General features: G+C 31.4%; 1 protein-coding gene and 2 long non-coding RNA genes across 3 annotated transcripts; all 3 read left to right on the plus strand.

Moving 5' to 3' along the window:
• Positions 1-2909: 2909 nt before the first annotated feature.
• Positions 2910-4260, plus strand: LOC137811733 (uncharacterized). Its single transcript, XR_011081131.1, has 2 exons — positions 2910-3438; positions 3838-4260. It is a non-coding gene; the product is annotated as an uncharacterized lncRNA (long non-coding RNA).
• Positions 4261-6742: 2482 nt separating this feature from the next.
• Positions 6743-8242, plus strand: LOC137811736 (uncharacterized). Its single transcript, XM_068613573.1, has 2 exons — positions 6743-7116; positions 7242-8242. Exons 1-2 carry the CDS (start codon positions 6795-6797, stop codon positions 7430-7432), a joined length of 513 nt encoding a protein of 170 aa, XP_068469674.1. The 5' UTR covers positions 6743-6794; the 3' UTR covers positions 7433-8242.
• Positions 8243-11889: 3647 nt separating this feature from the next.
• Positions 11890-13022, plus strand: LOC137811735 (uncharacterized). The gene is made up of 2 exons (XR_011081132.1): positions 11890-12301; positions 12710-13022. It is a non-coding gene; the product is annotated as an uncharacterized lncRNA (long non-coding RNA).
• The last annotated feature ends 560 nt before the right edge of the window (positions 13023-13582 follow it).

Genomic DNA, 13582 nt, shown 5'->3' on the forward strand with positions numbered 1-13582 from the left:
GAAAGAATAAAGTTTGGAAACTTTCTTGACATTTGTTTGCCCAACGCATGATTAATATATGTCACATTCAGTTGATCATTATCTATGTAACGTTTATGTTTCGTTTAATACGTTAGTCTTCGTTTAACACTAAAGTATGATGTTTGGTCCATTGAATTTTATTTCAGACGTTATTTCCCATCTTAATGAGACTTTTGGTGTGGCTCTTGTATGATAAGACCATCATATAATGTTGTATGTGATATATTATTTGTGTTTGATTCATCCTCTAGCATTCACAATATCTTTTTCTTTTCAAATTTCATTTGTTTTGTAAGATTGTATCGTCTAACACATGTATGTTTCTTTGTATTTTCTACAATGCATTTCTCATGTATTGGGTGATCTATTGTTTTTATTTGTGTTGTACATGAGTGAGTTTGGTTATACATATAACACATCTTATAGTGTTTTGTTATCATCAAAACTCTTTGGATCTCAGTCTACTGGATGATAGATTGTCTGGTACTTTACATTCTTTACATTATCCACGAAACTCCCTATAAGTTTAATTAGCAACAAGTGCAAACCCTTTTCAAGCTATATAACATTAAAGTTGTTTTTACAAGATTTTTCTCTCAAGTGAGTGGATATGAAATACAAGGCTCTTTTTTGGATTCTAACTTCACACAAATACAAAAAATTCAATGAAAACACACTTTACTATATAGGTTGATGACACATATTTATATACACATATATTTATTGGATCTTTAAAAAATGATTTTCATATGTTTTATTCTATATTTTTACTTTTCATGTCCTTTGATAATAAATTGTGGTTCCCATCCAAAAGGGATGTGATTGTCATTCTCCACACTTCTAATTAGTCTATATGACATTACTTGAAGAAAACAAACATTCTTTACTTCTATTAGTTATATTTTACGCCTTTGAAATTGGTAAGCAATTGATTGTGTGACCTTTGAACTCCATATGTCTTGTTTTAGGATTGTCCCTCTCATTTTGCAAAGAACTAACCTTGAGAGGTAAGCTTTGGGACCATTTGAAGCAGTAGGTAGACTCTAGAGGGGAGGGAAAGTTGAACAGAGCTACAAGAATTTTCTTGTAAACTGTTAGACCATCTAACATATAAAAGCTTAAAAGGATATCAACACAACATTTTTTTGTACTTAATCACCCAAAAAAACTTGGATTACATCCATTTCTCCTTTAAGTCACACTTTTAAGAGGTTCCTTTAATAAAAAAGAAACATTAATTACAAATGAGTACACAAATCACTTTTGATTATCCTTTTCAGATCTTTGTCCAAAATAAGAAGGTTGAAGAAATGTTACTATCAAGGACTTGAGGATAAAATTTTCCTAATTAAGAATAAAATAATTTTAGCACGCTTCCACTAAAAATATATTACACTTAAGACTTATGATAAAAGAAGTATAAACATTATAGATTTATCTTGATTAATCATGTAGGTTGTTAAGGAGATTACCTTATTGTAGAATATTCAAAGGTAAAAGTTTTATGTACTGCATAATGTAATCAAAATAATATTTGCATACATATAACATATGTTGCTCATTTGATTAGGATCTCACTATATAAATTATATTCCTTATTTTGAGTTCAAGTTGTAAATATAAAAATAATGCAAATAAATTTCATAAAATAGTTTTGATTATGTATGATTTTATATTTTTCACATGTCAAATTGATTTCAAGATCAAATGAAACTTAAAAAGCTTTTTCATATGTTATTGAAATTATATTCTCATTAGACATTAATAGTTGTCTCTTAAGTTTAATATAAGCAACTTCTATTTTACCAAATAATGTTATTTTTAAATATAAAATCAAATTTGTAGAGGTGGCAAAGCGGGCCAGCCCGTCCCACACTTGGCCCGTAAAAATGCGGGTTGGGTTGGCCCATCCCGCAAAGTTATTACGAGCTAGAATTCTCAATCCGTCCCACATAAGAGCTGGTCCGCGGGTTTGCGGGCCTGCCCGTGTTCTTTTTTTTTAATTAAATTTTTTTTTTTTTACATTTTGTTCTTAAAAACTTGTCAAATTAAACCTATATATTTGTTACTATCAAACCTAAATTATTTTTCTTTTTTTTCAAACATAATCAAACATCAAAACATTAAACATTAAGATAAATATCAAATATCATTATTCTTCCACTTTCAAAACATTCAAAATACCTAATTCCAAAACATTAAACATAAACATAAACATTATTGACGCGATTGTGTTGTGTTTCTTTCTTTTAAATTTTGTGAAAACCTAATTGCGTTACCTTGCTGCTGCTAAGTGCCAATTTTTTTTTCTTGCGGGTTAGCGGGCCAGCCCGCCCCGCCCCGCTACTGGCCCGCGCGGATTGCGGGCTAATGCGGGTTAGCGGGTTGAAAAGGTCAGTCCACCCCGCGTTTTTTAGCAGCGGGCCGCGGACCGACCTGCACAGCCTGCCCCGCTTTACCATCCCTACAAATTTGTTATGACTTGGACTATACTAGTGAACGTTTAACATCTAAATAGTAAAAGACAAAAACACTTAAATTTTTTTATGCATATAATTATACTTGTACTAAACAAAACACATGTTAAAAGGTTTATAAACAAAATACAAAAAATAATTAAATTATTTATTCATATTTATTAACATTAAAACTTCCCTCTATAAAGTAATTTAGTATTTCTAAACAAATATTCCACAAAATAAACCTTACTTGCAATTACTAACTAGAGTTTCACGTAGACAATTTTCTAACTATTAAGTAAATAAGAGTTAAAAACAATAATAATAATAATAATAATATTACAAGAATAATAAAAATTAAATGAATATTATCTTAAAAATATAAATGAAAAAGAATATATTTAGTTGGTGAATAGACTCTCGTTTATTACTGAAATATTTGGATTTGATAACACTATAAAAAGATATTATTATTATTCTTTTTATTACATACTTTGCCGAGAGAGAGAGGTACCTGTTACTGAGTGAGTCTTATTCCTAATTATCGATTTTCTTACCAACAGACAAATTTACCGACGAATCTTCCGCAGATCTACCGCTTCAAATCCTTCTCTCAAAATAGCTGATTTGGTAAAATCGAGCTTACTACTTTTTCATCTCTTTCCGGTAGCTATTTCCAAAGCTTTGGTTCGCCGGCATGGCAAAGAAAGACCACCGCCGTCAGAAATTTGCAACAGAAGAGTCCTTCAATAACCTCCATGACGGATCACAGGATTTCAGCAACGCCATGATTAGGAGTCCAAGAATTGCAACTTCCTTCGTCAACACTGGATCAGGCTTCCAAGATTTTAAGGACTTGAAAATTCACTGTCATCACAAATCTATTTCGAACAGGTTTCAAGACGTTGCCGGTTTCACCTTTTTAAATTACCTGCGAAACTTGCTCACGGGATGTGCGGTACCTTTCTCTCCACCAATATTTCGTTAATTTACTTCATTTATGGCAAGAGTTAAGACCAGAGCAATGTTTTCTAATTCTTCCCTTTTATTACTTCACTTGCTTCTTTTACTCTACTTAAATTGTGTTTGAAGGATTCTAAAACTAATTGATCAAGTTCAATTGAGGTTTCAAAAAATACGTTCAGTGTTCCTCTTCTGTACAGAAGAGATCGATGTGATAAGGATTGATATGCAAATGACTAGGATTTCACTGTAGAAACTGAGACACACTGTGGTTTTTATTTAATACCCACTTAACCTTAACTTTTATTCATCTTTAAGTCTATTATGCGTCACTTTAGAACTGTATTAACAAAATATCCACATACACTAACTTGAATTTGAAATGTTTTTGCAGGTATTTTCTTTTCGAGACCGAAATCCTGAAAACAAGATTAAGAAATCCAAGTCTATTATATAGTCAATTCTACTCCAAGTAGTGTGTTCCTTGTTTCAATAGTCTCACTAGGAAGGTAAAATCCTATAGAAGGGATACCACTTACGTAAACATGAGAGTTATGTAGGAATAAGTAGTGATTTATTACTAAGTTTTTGTCAGTTAAGTAATTTTAATTATAAATTTTAAGGTTTGTGTTATTCTTGTGTGAGGTGGTGCATGAGATATGTATAAAGTGATCTCAATGTAAGACATCAAGGTACAATTATCTAATCTCAGTGTTAATTAGTCAAAGTAAGTGGTGACCTATGTACGAATAAGTGGTGATCGGCTACCAACTTTCTGCACAAAGAAGTAATTTTATAAATTTTGAACTTTGTATTATTCTTGGGTGGGGCGGTACAGTGCAAGAGATGTGTGTAAAGTCACTCTAGTGGAGAACACGATGGTAAGTCCTTTAATGACACTGTTCATGTAGTTAGTCATAGCTACATTAAATGGTGACCTGTGTAGTGTTGACCTATTACAAAGTTCTTATATAGTAAAATAATTTTAGAAATTTTAAACTTTGTTTTGTTCTTGGACAGTGCATGACGTGTGTGTAAAGTGACTTTAGTGAGGACAATGCCAAGTTCTTTAATCTTAACGTCAATGTAGTTAGTCACAATAAGTGGTGATCTGTGTAGGAATAAATGGTGACCTGTTATCATTTTTGTGCATAGTGATGTAATTTTGAGCTTTGTTTTGTTTTTGGGTGGGGTGATGCATGAGATGTGTGTAAAGTGACCTCAATGGAGGACACCAAGATCAAATTCTTTAATATCAATGTGAATGTAGTTAGTCCCAGTAAGTAGTGACCTGTTACCGAGTTTCTGCACACTAATCAAACTTTTGAAAATATGAGGTTACTGATGTTCTTGGGTGAGGTGATGCATGAAGTGTGTGTAAAGTAACCTCAGTGAAGTACACCAAGGCCAAGTTCAATGGTGAGCTAGTACCAAGTTTTTGCATAATGAAGTAATTTTAGAAATTTAAAGCTTTGTGTTGTTCTTGGATAGGGTGGTGCATGAGGTGTTTGTAAAGTGACCTCAGTGGAGGACATTGAGGAAAAAATCTCTAATCTCAGTATCAATGTAGTTAGTCACAGTAAGTGGTGACTTGTGTAGGAATAAGTGGTGACCTGCTATCAACTTTCTGCACACTGAACAAATTTTTGACATTTGGAGCTTACTGTTGTTGTTTGGTGTGGTGGTGCATGATGTATGTGTGAAGTAACCCTAGTGGAGGACACCAAGGTGAATTTCTCTAATGTCACTATTATCAGTGTACAATTATCATAGTGGGCTAGCCGAACTTGTAGTTGTGTACAATATTTATAATTTATGATTTAGGTTGAACAATTTTATTAGTTAGTGGGTCTATGTTACCAATGTTACATTGTTCAAAATGTTTAAAGTAATCAATTTCATTTTTCATGTGATAAATAAATTTCACGTGTGATAAACAAACTCATTTCACCTTATTCATCATCCTCCATGACCACTGTGCAAAAACTTAGACCAGGTCACCACTTCCTAAACCATAGAAAAATGACCAATATATTAACCTCAACCATACTCGAGTCCAATTGTCCAGTACTTCAATAAACAAAATCTTTCATACTAAATTTAATCACAATGCATTTAAGCATACAAAAAATAATTTTGAATAAAATTATAAAAATGATGTCAATAAAGTCCAATTCAAAAATATGCTTACGATAAATATTAATTTATTCAAAAATATATTTGACTAGACTAAATTGAAATTGTAAGAATATGAAGATAAATAGATAATACTAAGTTGAAAAAATATTACTATAATTACTATTAATTTATTAATATTATTGTTATTATTGTAATTACTACTAATATTATTGTAATTATTATTATTAATACTATTATTGTAATTATTATTAATATAGTATTATTATTATTAATATTTATTGTTATTATTATTAATTTTAGTAATAATATTAATAAAAATAATAATATTATTAATAATAATAATAAAAATAAACCTTAGAATGCACAAAAATTTTCAAATACAAATAAAAGCTAAAAAAACCCAAAAATGAAAACTACACAAACAAAAACAGTAAATCCACAAACTATTAAAATATTAGTATTTTTTTAGAAAATTGTATGGTGGCGCACGTTGTAAAAATATCGGCAGCCTATTTTTTTTTCAAACCAAAAGATGCAGACATCACTTTGTCTTCTTTCTTCAGACACCTAAATGCAAGGTAGATAACTCTCGTGACAATCTCACTTTTATATTTTTTTTTATATTCAAATTTAGTATTTATCCTAATATTATTCCTCTCCAATACTGAAAAGTTCACGGGAAAACAAATATACCCCAAACAGATTAAAATCATTTCAAAATTTTAATTTACCAATAACAATAAATATCCACAAAAGTTTAACATTTCCTTCTATTTTTAAAATTTAAAAGTATTTTAAGTTTCCTCACAACCAAATTATATTCAACCCTTACATAATTTAATAACTCTTTCCTTTCACACATCATTTAAAAATGATTTTATTTGTAATTAAATTTTTCTAAACAGTTTTTAACTTAAATTTTTAAAATTAATATTATTTTATTTTTACTTTCTTCTTATCCACTCACTCTCTATAATACAAATAAAATAATAATAACCTCATCTCTCAATCGATTCTGATAGCTTTCGACACTAAAATAGGGAAAAAATATTTTTAATTAAATATTCAAAACATTTCTTACTTACAAACTGTTTTTTTAATTTATTTTATTCTATTTTTCCTTTCTTGTTGTACACTCTTGGTTCTTTAGGAGCCAAATAAAAACAGAATCTTCTCTAAAAGTTAATTAGCAAGGGTTTTTGGTTAGCCGTGATGGTGGCAAAGAAAGACAACCGCTGCGAGAAGTTTGCATTCCAAAAGTCCTTCAATAACCTCCGATCACAGGATTTCACCAAGATCATGATTAGCGGTCCAAGAATTGAAACTTCCTTCATTAACAGTGGTTCAGGCTCCCAAAATTTGAAGGGCCTCAAGATTCAATGCGATGACAAATCTCTTTGGGACAGTAGTTTTGAAGACGTTGCCCGCTCTGGGATGGATACACTTTTCAACTACAACGAAAACGGATCCCAGACTTTCCCTGGTTCCACCGTTTTCAAGTACCTGCAACAAACCTTGGCCAACAAGATGGGAGGTACGTACCCTATATATTCATTTCGCTGATTTACTTCATTTATGGCAAGAGTTAAGACCAGAACAATGTTTTTCTTCTTCACTTGCTTCCAATTTATATTCTCTTTCTTATTCATAATCTGGCAGAAAGGAAAATCGAAATCCAGAATCCAGTTGCCATATTGACTAAGCTATTAAGCAGCATGGCATATGGAAGCAACGACGAGTCCCTTCCCAACAATCCAAGCCCCACTCCAAATCTCCTCCGCCACTTGTCTAGAATCGTTCAGTCCTTCAACAACTCTGAAGAAGGGAAACAAGATTTCAGCCACGCCTAGATCAAGAGAACTGCAACTGGAGATTCCTTCAACAACCTCGGATCAGGCTCCCAAACTTTCAGAGAGGCCGAGATTCGTTGTGGTGAGGAATCCAGAAAACCGAGTAGATCTACTTTGCCCCGGAAAGGAGACCATCTCCACTCCTTCAATAATAAGGGATCCCAGTGTTTCAACGGTTTCAAACACAACTGACCACTTACCAGCTTTCTCATCTATCCATTTCTCTCTGCTCTATAGCTTTTATGATTTCCGGACTTTTGCTTCAAACATAATTAGGTTTTTTCACAAAATCACATATAGATGCTGAAATTATTTTTGTGATAATATCTTACCTCAATGTAATTAATCGTATAGATAAACTGTACATAGATATTCCTTTTGAGATTCATTGTAACTATTAGTGTCGGAATTGAAATTGTTTTAGAGAAGAGATCCCAATCAAAGTGAGATTGAAATTGTTTTTGAGAAGAGATCCAAATTAAAGTTTGGTAAGATTGTTAAGTAGCTATGCATTGGTTCAAGTCGGATCTTAGAAGTTATATGATTCTTGAATTATCAGGTGTAATATGTTCCTTTCTGATTCTTGTAATTGTTCTTTTCTAAACTTGTAAAAAGTGTGTAAAGTTGTAAGGTCAGAGGGTGTTCTGATTAAGGTTGGGTGAAAGGCAAAGAGGGTAAGTGTTCTTGTGGTTTCAAGAACACCTCTTTATGACTTTGAGTGTGTGTAATATGTAATTGATTGCTAGTGGAAACCCAGAGTGGTTGTTCTGGAGACTAGATGTAGTTCAGAGTTGAGTGAACCAGTATAAATTGGCTGTGTAATCTCTCTCTCACTCCTTATAAACTGTTTGATTTGATTATTGTTGTTGTCATAAACAACCGGTTAAAACGAAGTTTAAATCGATTGATATTCTACAAATCGTTTCAATTACCTTGTTTGATTGTTGTTAAAACTTCATTCTTATCCAATCTTTTTGAAAATCTTTTGACAAACAATTCATCCTTTCTTGTTTAGGCCATTAATTCTAACAATTGGCATCAAAAGTTAAGTTCTTGAAAAATATTCAAGTTGTGTTTTTTTTTTAACTGCTTTAATGGCTAGCAAGTTTTCTTTTCGGGAAGGTGATTCTTTAAATAGACCACCTCTGTTTTGTGGTGAAAACTATTATCTATGGTGTATAAGAATGAAATTTTTTGTTGACTCGTTATATAGAAAAATTTGGGATGTCATTACAAATAATGTTTTTATGCATCTGCTTAAAATAATGTTGTCTTATTTGAAAATGAAATAGATCATCTTGATTGTGTAGCTAAGAACATCATTATTTCTGCCCTTGATTCTAATGAACTTCTTAAAGTTTTAGAGTGTATCTCAACTAAAAAAATGTGAGATACTCTTGAGAGAATTGAGAGAATTCACAAAGGGTCAAGAAAAGCTAAAGAAATGTGAGATACTATTGAGAGAATTCACAAAGGTGCAAGAAGTACTTGGCTGGACACCATCCACATCACTACTTGTAACATACTAATGAAAAACATGAACCCATTATGCTGCCCATGACTTTTAGTCTATGCTGCCCATAACTTTTACTCTATACAACCCATATTTAATTTATACATCCCCCACATAACTATACGTAACATTTTCTTGAAAAACATGGACCCATTATGCTGCCTAAGTCTTTTACTCTATGCAGCCCCTATTTGTTTTCTTCACCTACCAGTTCACTATTTGCAACATATTAATGAAAAACATGGGCTCATTCTACCGCCCATCACTTTTACTCTATGTAGCCCTTGTTTAATTTATACACCCCAACATCACTATTTGTATCATTTTCTTGAAAAGCATGGGTCCATTCTGTTGCACATGAGTTTTACTCTATGCAACCCCTATTTCTTTTCTACACCCACCAGTTCACTATTTGCAACATATTAATGAAAAACGTGTGTCCATCTGCCCATCTTTTTTACTTTATGCAACCCCTATTTAATTTATACACCCCACACCACTATTTGAATCATTTTCTTGAAAAACTTGGTCCAATCTGCTGCCCATGACTTTTACTCTCTGCAACACCTATTTATTTTCTACACCCACCACCTTACCACCTTTTTTTTTTTTTGAAATTATTATATATATATATAATAAATATTTTAAACACAATGAAAAAAAGAAAAAACTTCTAAATGTATAATGTACTTAATTATTACAACATAACCAATAGAAAAAATAAAAAAAAGTTCTAAATCATGTAGTTATATTACAAGATAATCAATGAAAAATAATAATTAAAAACACACTTTCTTAAACCATTCTTTAAATGGTAATAAGTTTCTTTCCTTCCCAATTATCACTTTTTTTTATTAATTATCTTTCCTTTTATTCTCATTTTCATTTCTTGTTATAAGAAAACTTTAACCTTCACATCCTATTAAATCAGTTTTAATTAAATTGAAATGATAAATCCAATTAAATTGTCAAATTAAAATGATAAATTCTATTAAATCAATTTTAGTAAAATTGAAATGAGCGTATAATTTTGTACATGCACAATAGCTTTCTTCTTTTCCATTTTCATATACATAAAGCTTTCAAGATGTTCTATTACAATTTCTGATTTTTTTAACTTCAAAACAAAATTATGTTTGTAGTAAAATGATTCAGATAAAAATAGTAATCACAAAAATAAATAAATCAAAAACTCATAAATTTTAAAAGTTTACATCAAAAGAATCATGTTGGAGCAACGACGGTGAAGACACTAGCAGTTGGACGTGGTGGAGTAGGAGGTGGAGCTAGACATGGTGTAGTAGCCGCGATGAAGGCAAGTTGGAGCTAAAATGAAGAACAACAAAAAAGGTTAAGAAAAATAATAATATACAGAGAAGAGAAGAGAAAATGAGAAAGAAGAGACAATCAACGGTGACAGAGGCGGGACTGGGCAGCGGAGGGCATTGGAAGGCGGCAGTGGAGGTAGTGGACCACGAAGGACTTCGAGTTGAAATGGAGAAGAAGAACAAAATGTTAACAAAAATAATAGAAGAGAAGAGAACCGGAGAAGAAAGAACAACCCGACGGTGAAGAATGTTGGGCAGTGACGGCAAGACAGAGGATGGTAGTGCAAGGCGGGGGTAGCGAAATGTGAACAGTGAGGAGAAGAATTAGGAAACTAAGGGCGGAGCAACGAAATGTGCTATTTATATAGCACATGGTATACATTGGCCACGTCCGGCGCATAGATGGAAGTGAATTTTGCGTCGGCTAGCCGATGCTAACCCCTTACGTATATAAATTTTTTTTAAATTCAAAATATAATTAACAAATATTACATATACAATTTTATTTTTATAAATTATTTCAAAAATACATAAATCACTAAATTTAATAGATATTTAATTCACCATTTTCATAATATTTTCAAAATTTAATTAAATCTTAATAAACTCAAATAAAGATTATTTTTCCGAAAAAATAACTCTTGAGGTGCGATATTGAAAAAAAAAGATAAACAATTCCACCAAATTAAATATAACGAATTAAATATAAATGTACGTGTGATAGCATATACTATATCAGAAATATTAATGAACTCTATTATTAAAATTGCTCAAGATATCTTTTTTTAACCTTTACAATCTATTTCTTAGTTTAACTCTTACCTTACTAACGTAATAAAAAAAATTAGTAAATAGGTTCCACCCAAAATGACAATGGACTAGAGTTATGAACTTATAATATAAAATCTGAAGATCAAGTCCATTCTATAATTCTAAGTTCATTTTATAGCGGACCCAATCTAAATAAGATTATATATGTTATATTTATTATTATTAAGTTAATTTTTTATTTATTTATTTTATTAAGATTTTTTTTTATTAAGAGTGTCATAGAAATGCTTTGAAACAATATGACATCATGAAATCTTCTTTCTTCATAAATGCAAGGTAGATAACTATCATGATAATCTCATTTTTATATTTTTTTTATATTCAAATTTAGTATTTATCCTAATATTATTCCTCTCCAATACTGAAAAACTCACGGGAAAACAAATATACACCCAAAGAGATTAAAATCATTTCAAAATTTTAATTTACCAATAACAATAAATATCAACAAAAGCTTAATATTTCCTTCTATTTTAAAATTTAAAAATATTTTAATTTTCCACACAACCAAATTATATTCAACCGTTACACAATTTAATAACTTTTTTCCTTTCCCAAATCACTTAAAAATTATTTTATTTGTAATGAATTTTTTCTAAACAATTTTTAAAATTAATATTATTTTATTTTTACTTTCTTCTGCCCCACTCAATAAAAAGAAGAAACCTCATTTGTGAATCGATTCTGATAGTTTTAGACACTAAAATTAGGAAAAATTATTTTTAATTAAATATTTAAAACATATTTTACTTACAAACTCTTTTTTTAATTTATTTTATTCTATTTCTCCTTTCTTGTTCCTCACTCTTGGTTCTTACGGAGCAATAAAAAACCAGAACCTCCTCTAAGAGCTAGGAAGGCTTTGGTTCGCCGTCATGGCAAAGAAAGACTACGGCAGCGACAAGTTTGCAACCCAAAAGTCCTTCAATAACTACCAAGACGGATCACAGGATTTCACCAAGGTCGTGATTACGAGTCGAAGAATTGAAGCTTCCTTCAACAACAAGGGATCAGGCTTCCAAAATTTGAAGGGCCTCAAGATTCAATGTGATGACAAATCTATTTGGGACAGTTTTCAAGAAGTTGCCCTCTTTGGGATGGATAAACTTTTCAACTACGACCAAAACGGATCCCAGACTTTCCTTGGTTTCACCTTTTTAAAGTACCTGCAAACCTCCTCTGCCAACAGGATGGGAGGCACGTACCCTATATATTCATTTCTCTCCACCAATATTTCGTTAATTTACTTCATTTATGGCAAGAGTTAAGACCAGAGCAATGTTTTTCTTCTTCTTTTTTATTACTTCACTTGCTTCTTTTACTCTACTTAAATTGTGTTTGAAGGATTCGTCCAAACCTATTTGATCAAGTTCAATTTAGGTTTCAAAAAATCCGTTCAACGTGTTCCTCTTCTGTATGGAAGAGATCGATGTGATAAGGATTGATATGCAGATGAGTAGGATTTCATTGTAGAAACTGTGTGCTTTTGATTTAATACCCACTTAACCCTAACTTTTATTCATCTTTAATCTATTATCTGTCACTTTAGAACTGTATTAACAAAAAATCCACATACGCTAACTTGAATTAGAAATATTTTTGCAGGTATGGACCCAAACCCAAACCCTGAAACCAAGACTAAGAAAACCAAGACTAAGAAATCCAAGACCTGATGTGCGATTATATTAATTATATATTATAATCTTCTGCATTACTGTGTATGTATGCCATCACAACCTCAGTCCTCCTGTTTCTTTCTGTGTTGCTTTGTTCATTGCAGCTGCAATAAGGAATGTACATGGAGGCCTAGTACTACCTAGGGATTTTCCCCATTTTCGTTTGTTTTTTTGTCTTTGTTTTATTCCCTCATTGAACTTTCTTTTTAAGGAGTTATTCTCGTGGGTGTGGCTTTGTTTTATATCGTCATTGAACTTTCAGTTTACAGTATTACAGCATGGAAGACCTGTTACAGAATTTTAAAATATGGTAAAAGGTAACTTGAAGATGAAGTTCCATGAATGCACAAGTATTAACGGTTTCTGAATTTAAAAATAGAGTTCAAACACCACTACTTTATATTCTTCAATGGGACTATTTTTTGTATTTTCAAGCCATAAAAGCAGCACGTGAAATTATATAGAGAGAATTTTAAAAAATAGTTTTTATTTATTATTAAAAAAACACATATATTCTTAGTAGATGCGCATATGCTGAGAATCTATTCAAGATTCGGGACCCACAAAATACCATGCTTTATAGATGCGCATGCACCTCATCCAAGTGATTTTTCCGCCACTTCCACAAGAGGATTCCGGGAGTGTGTTTGTTAAATTTATTTTTTATGAAGTAAGAAAGTTAATTTTAGAGTCATGATATATCGACGTCTCATAATAATAATAATGTTATAAACGTGAGAATATCACAATAGAGTGAGATTGCGTTTGGTGAGGTGACAAATCCAAAATAGGATAGTAACAC

The sequence above is a fragment of the Phaseolus vulgaris genome, chromosome 2 (genome assembly GCF_000499845.2).
Source record: "Phaseolus vulgaris cultivar G19833 chromosome 2, P. vulgaris v2.0, whole genome shotgun sequence".
Taxonomy (NCBI): Eukaryota; Viridiplantae; Streptophyta; class Magnoliopsida; order Fabales; family Fabaceae; genus Phaseolus; species Phaseolus vulgaris.

Bases quoted from the DNA above. Each gene is read 5' to 3' on its own strand.
- LOC137811736 (XM_068613573.1), top strand. From the start codon at position 6,795: ATGGTGGCAAAGAAAGACAACCGCTGCGAGAAGTTTGCATTCCAAAAG. The intron at 7,117-7,241 runs GTACGTACCCTA...ATAATCTGGCAG, and splicing joins CTTGGCCAACAAGATGGGAG to AAAGGAAAATCGAAATCCAG.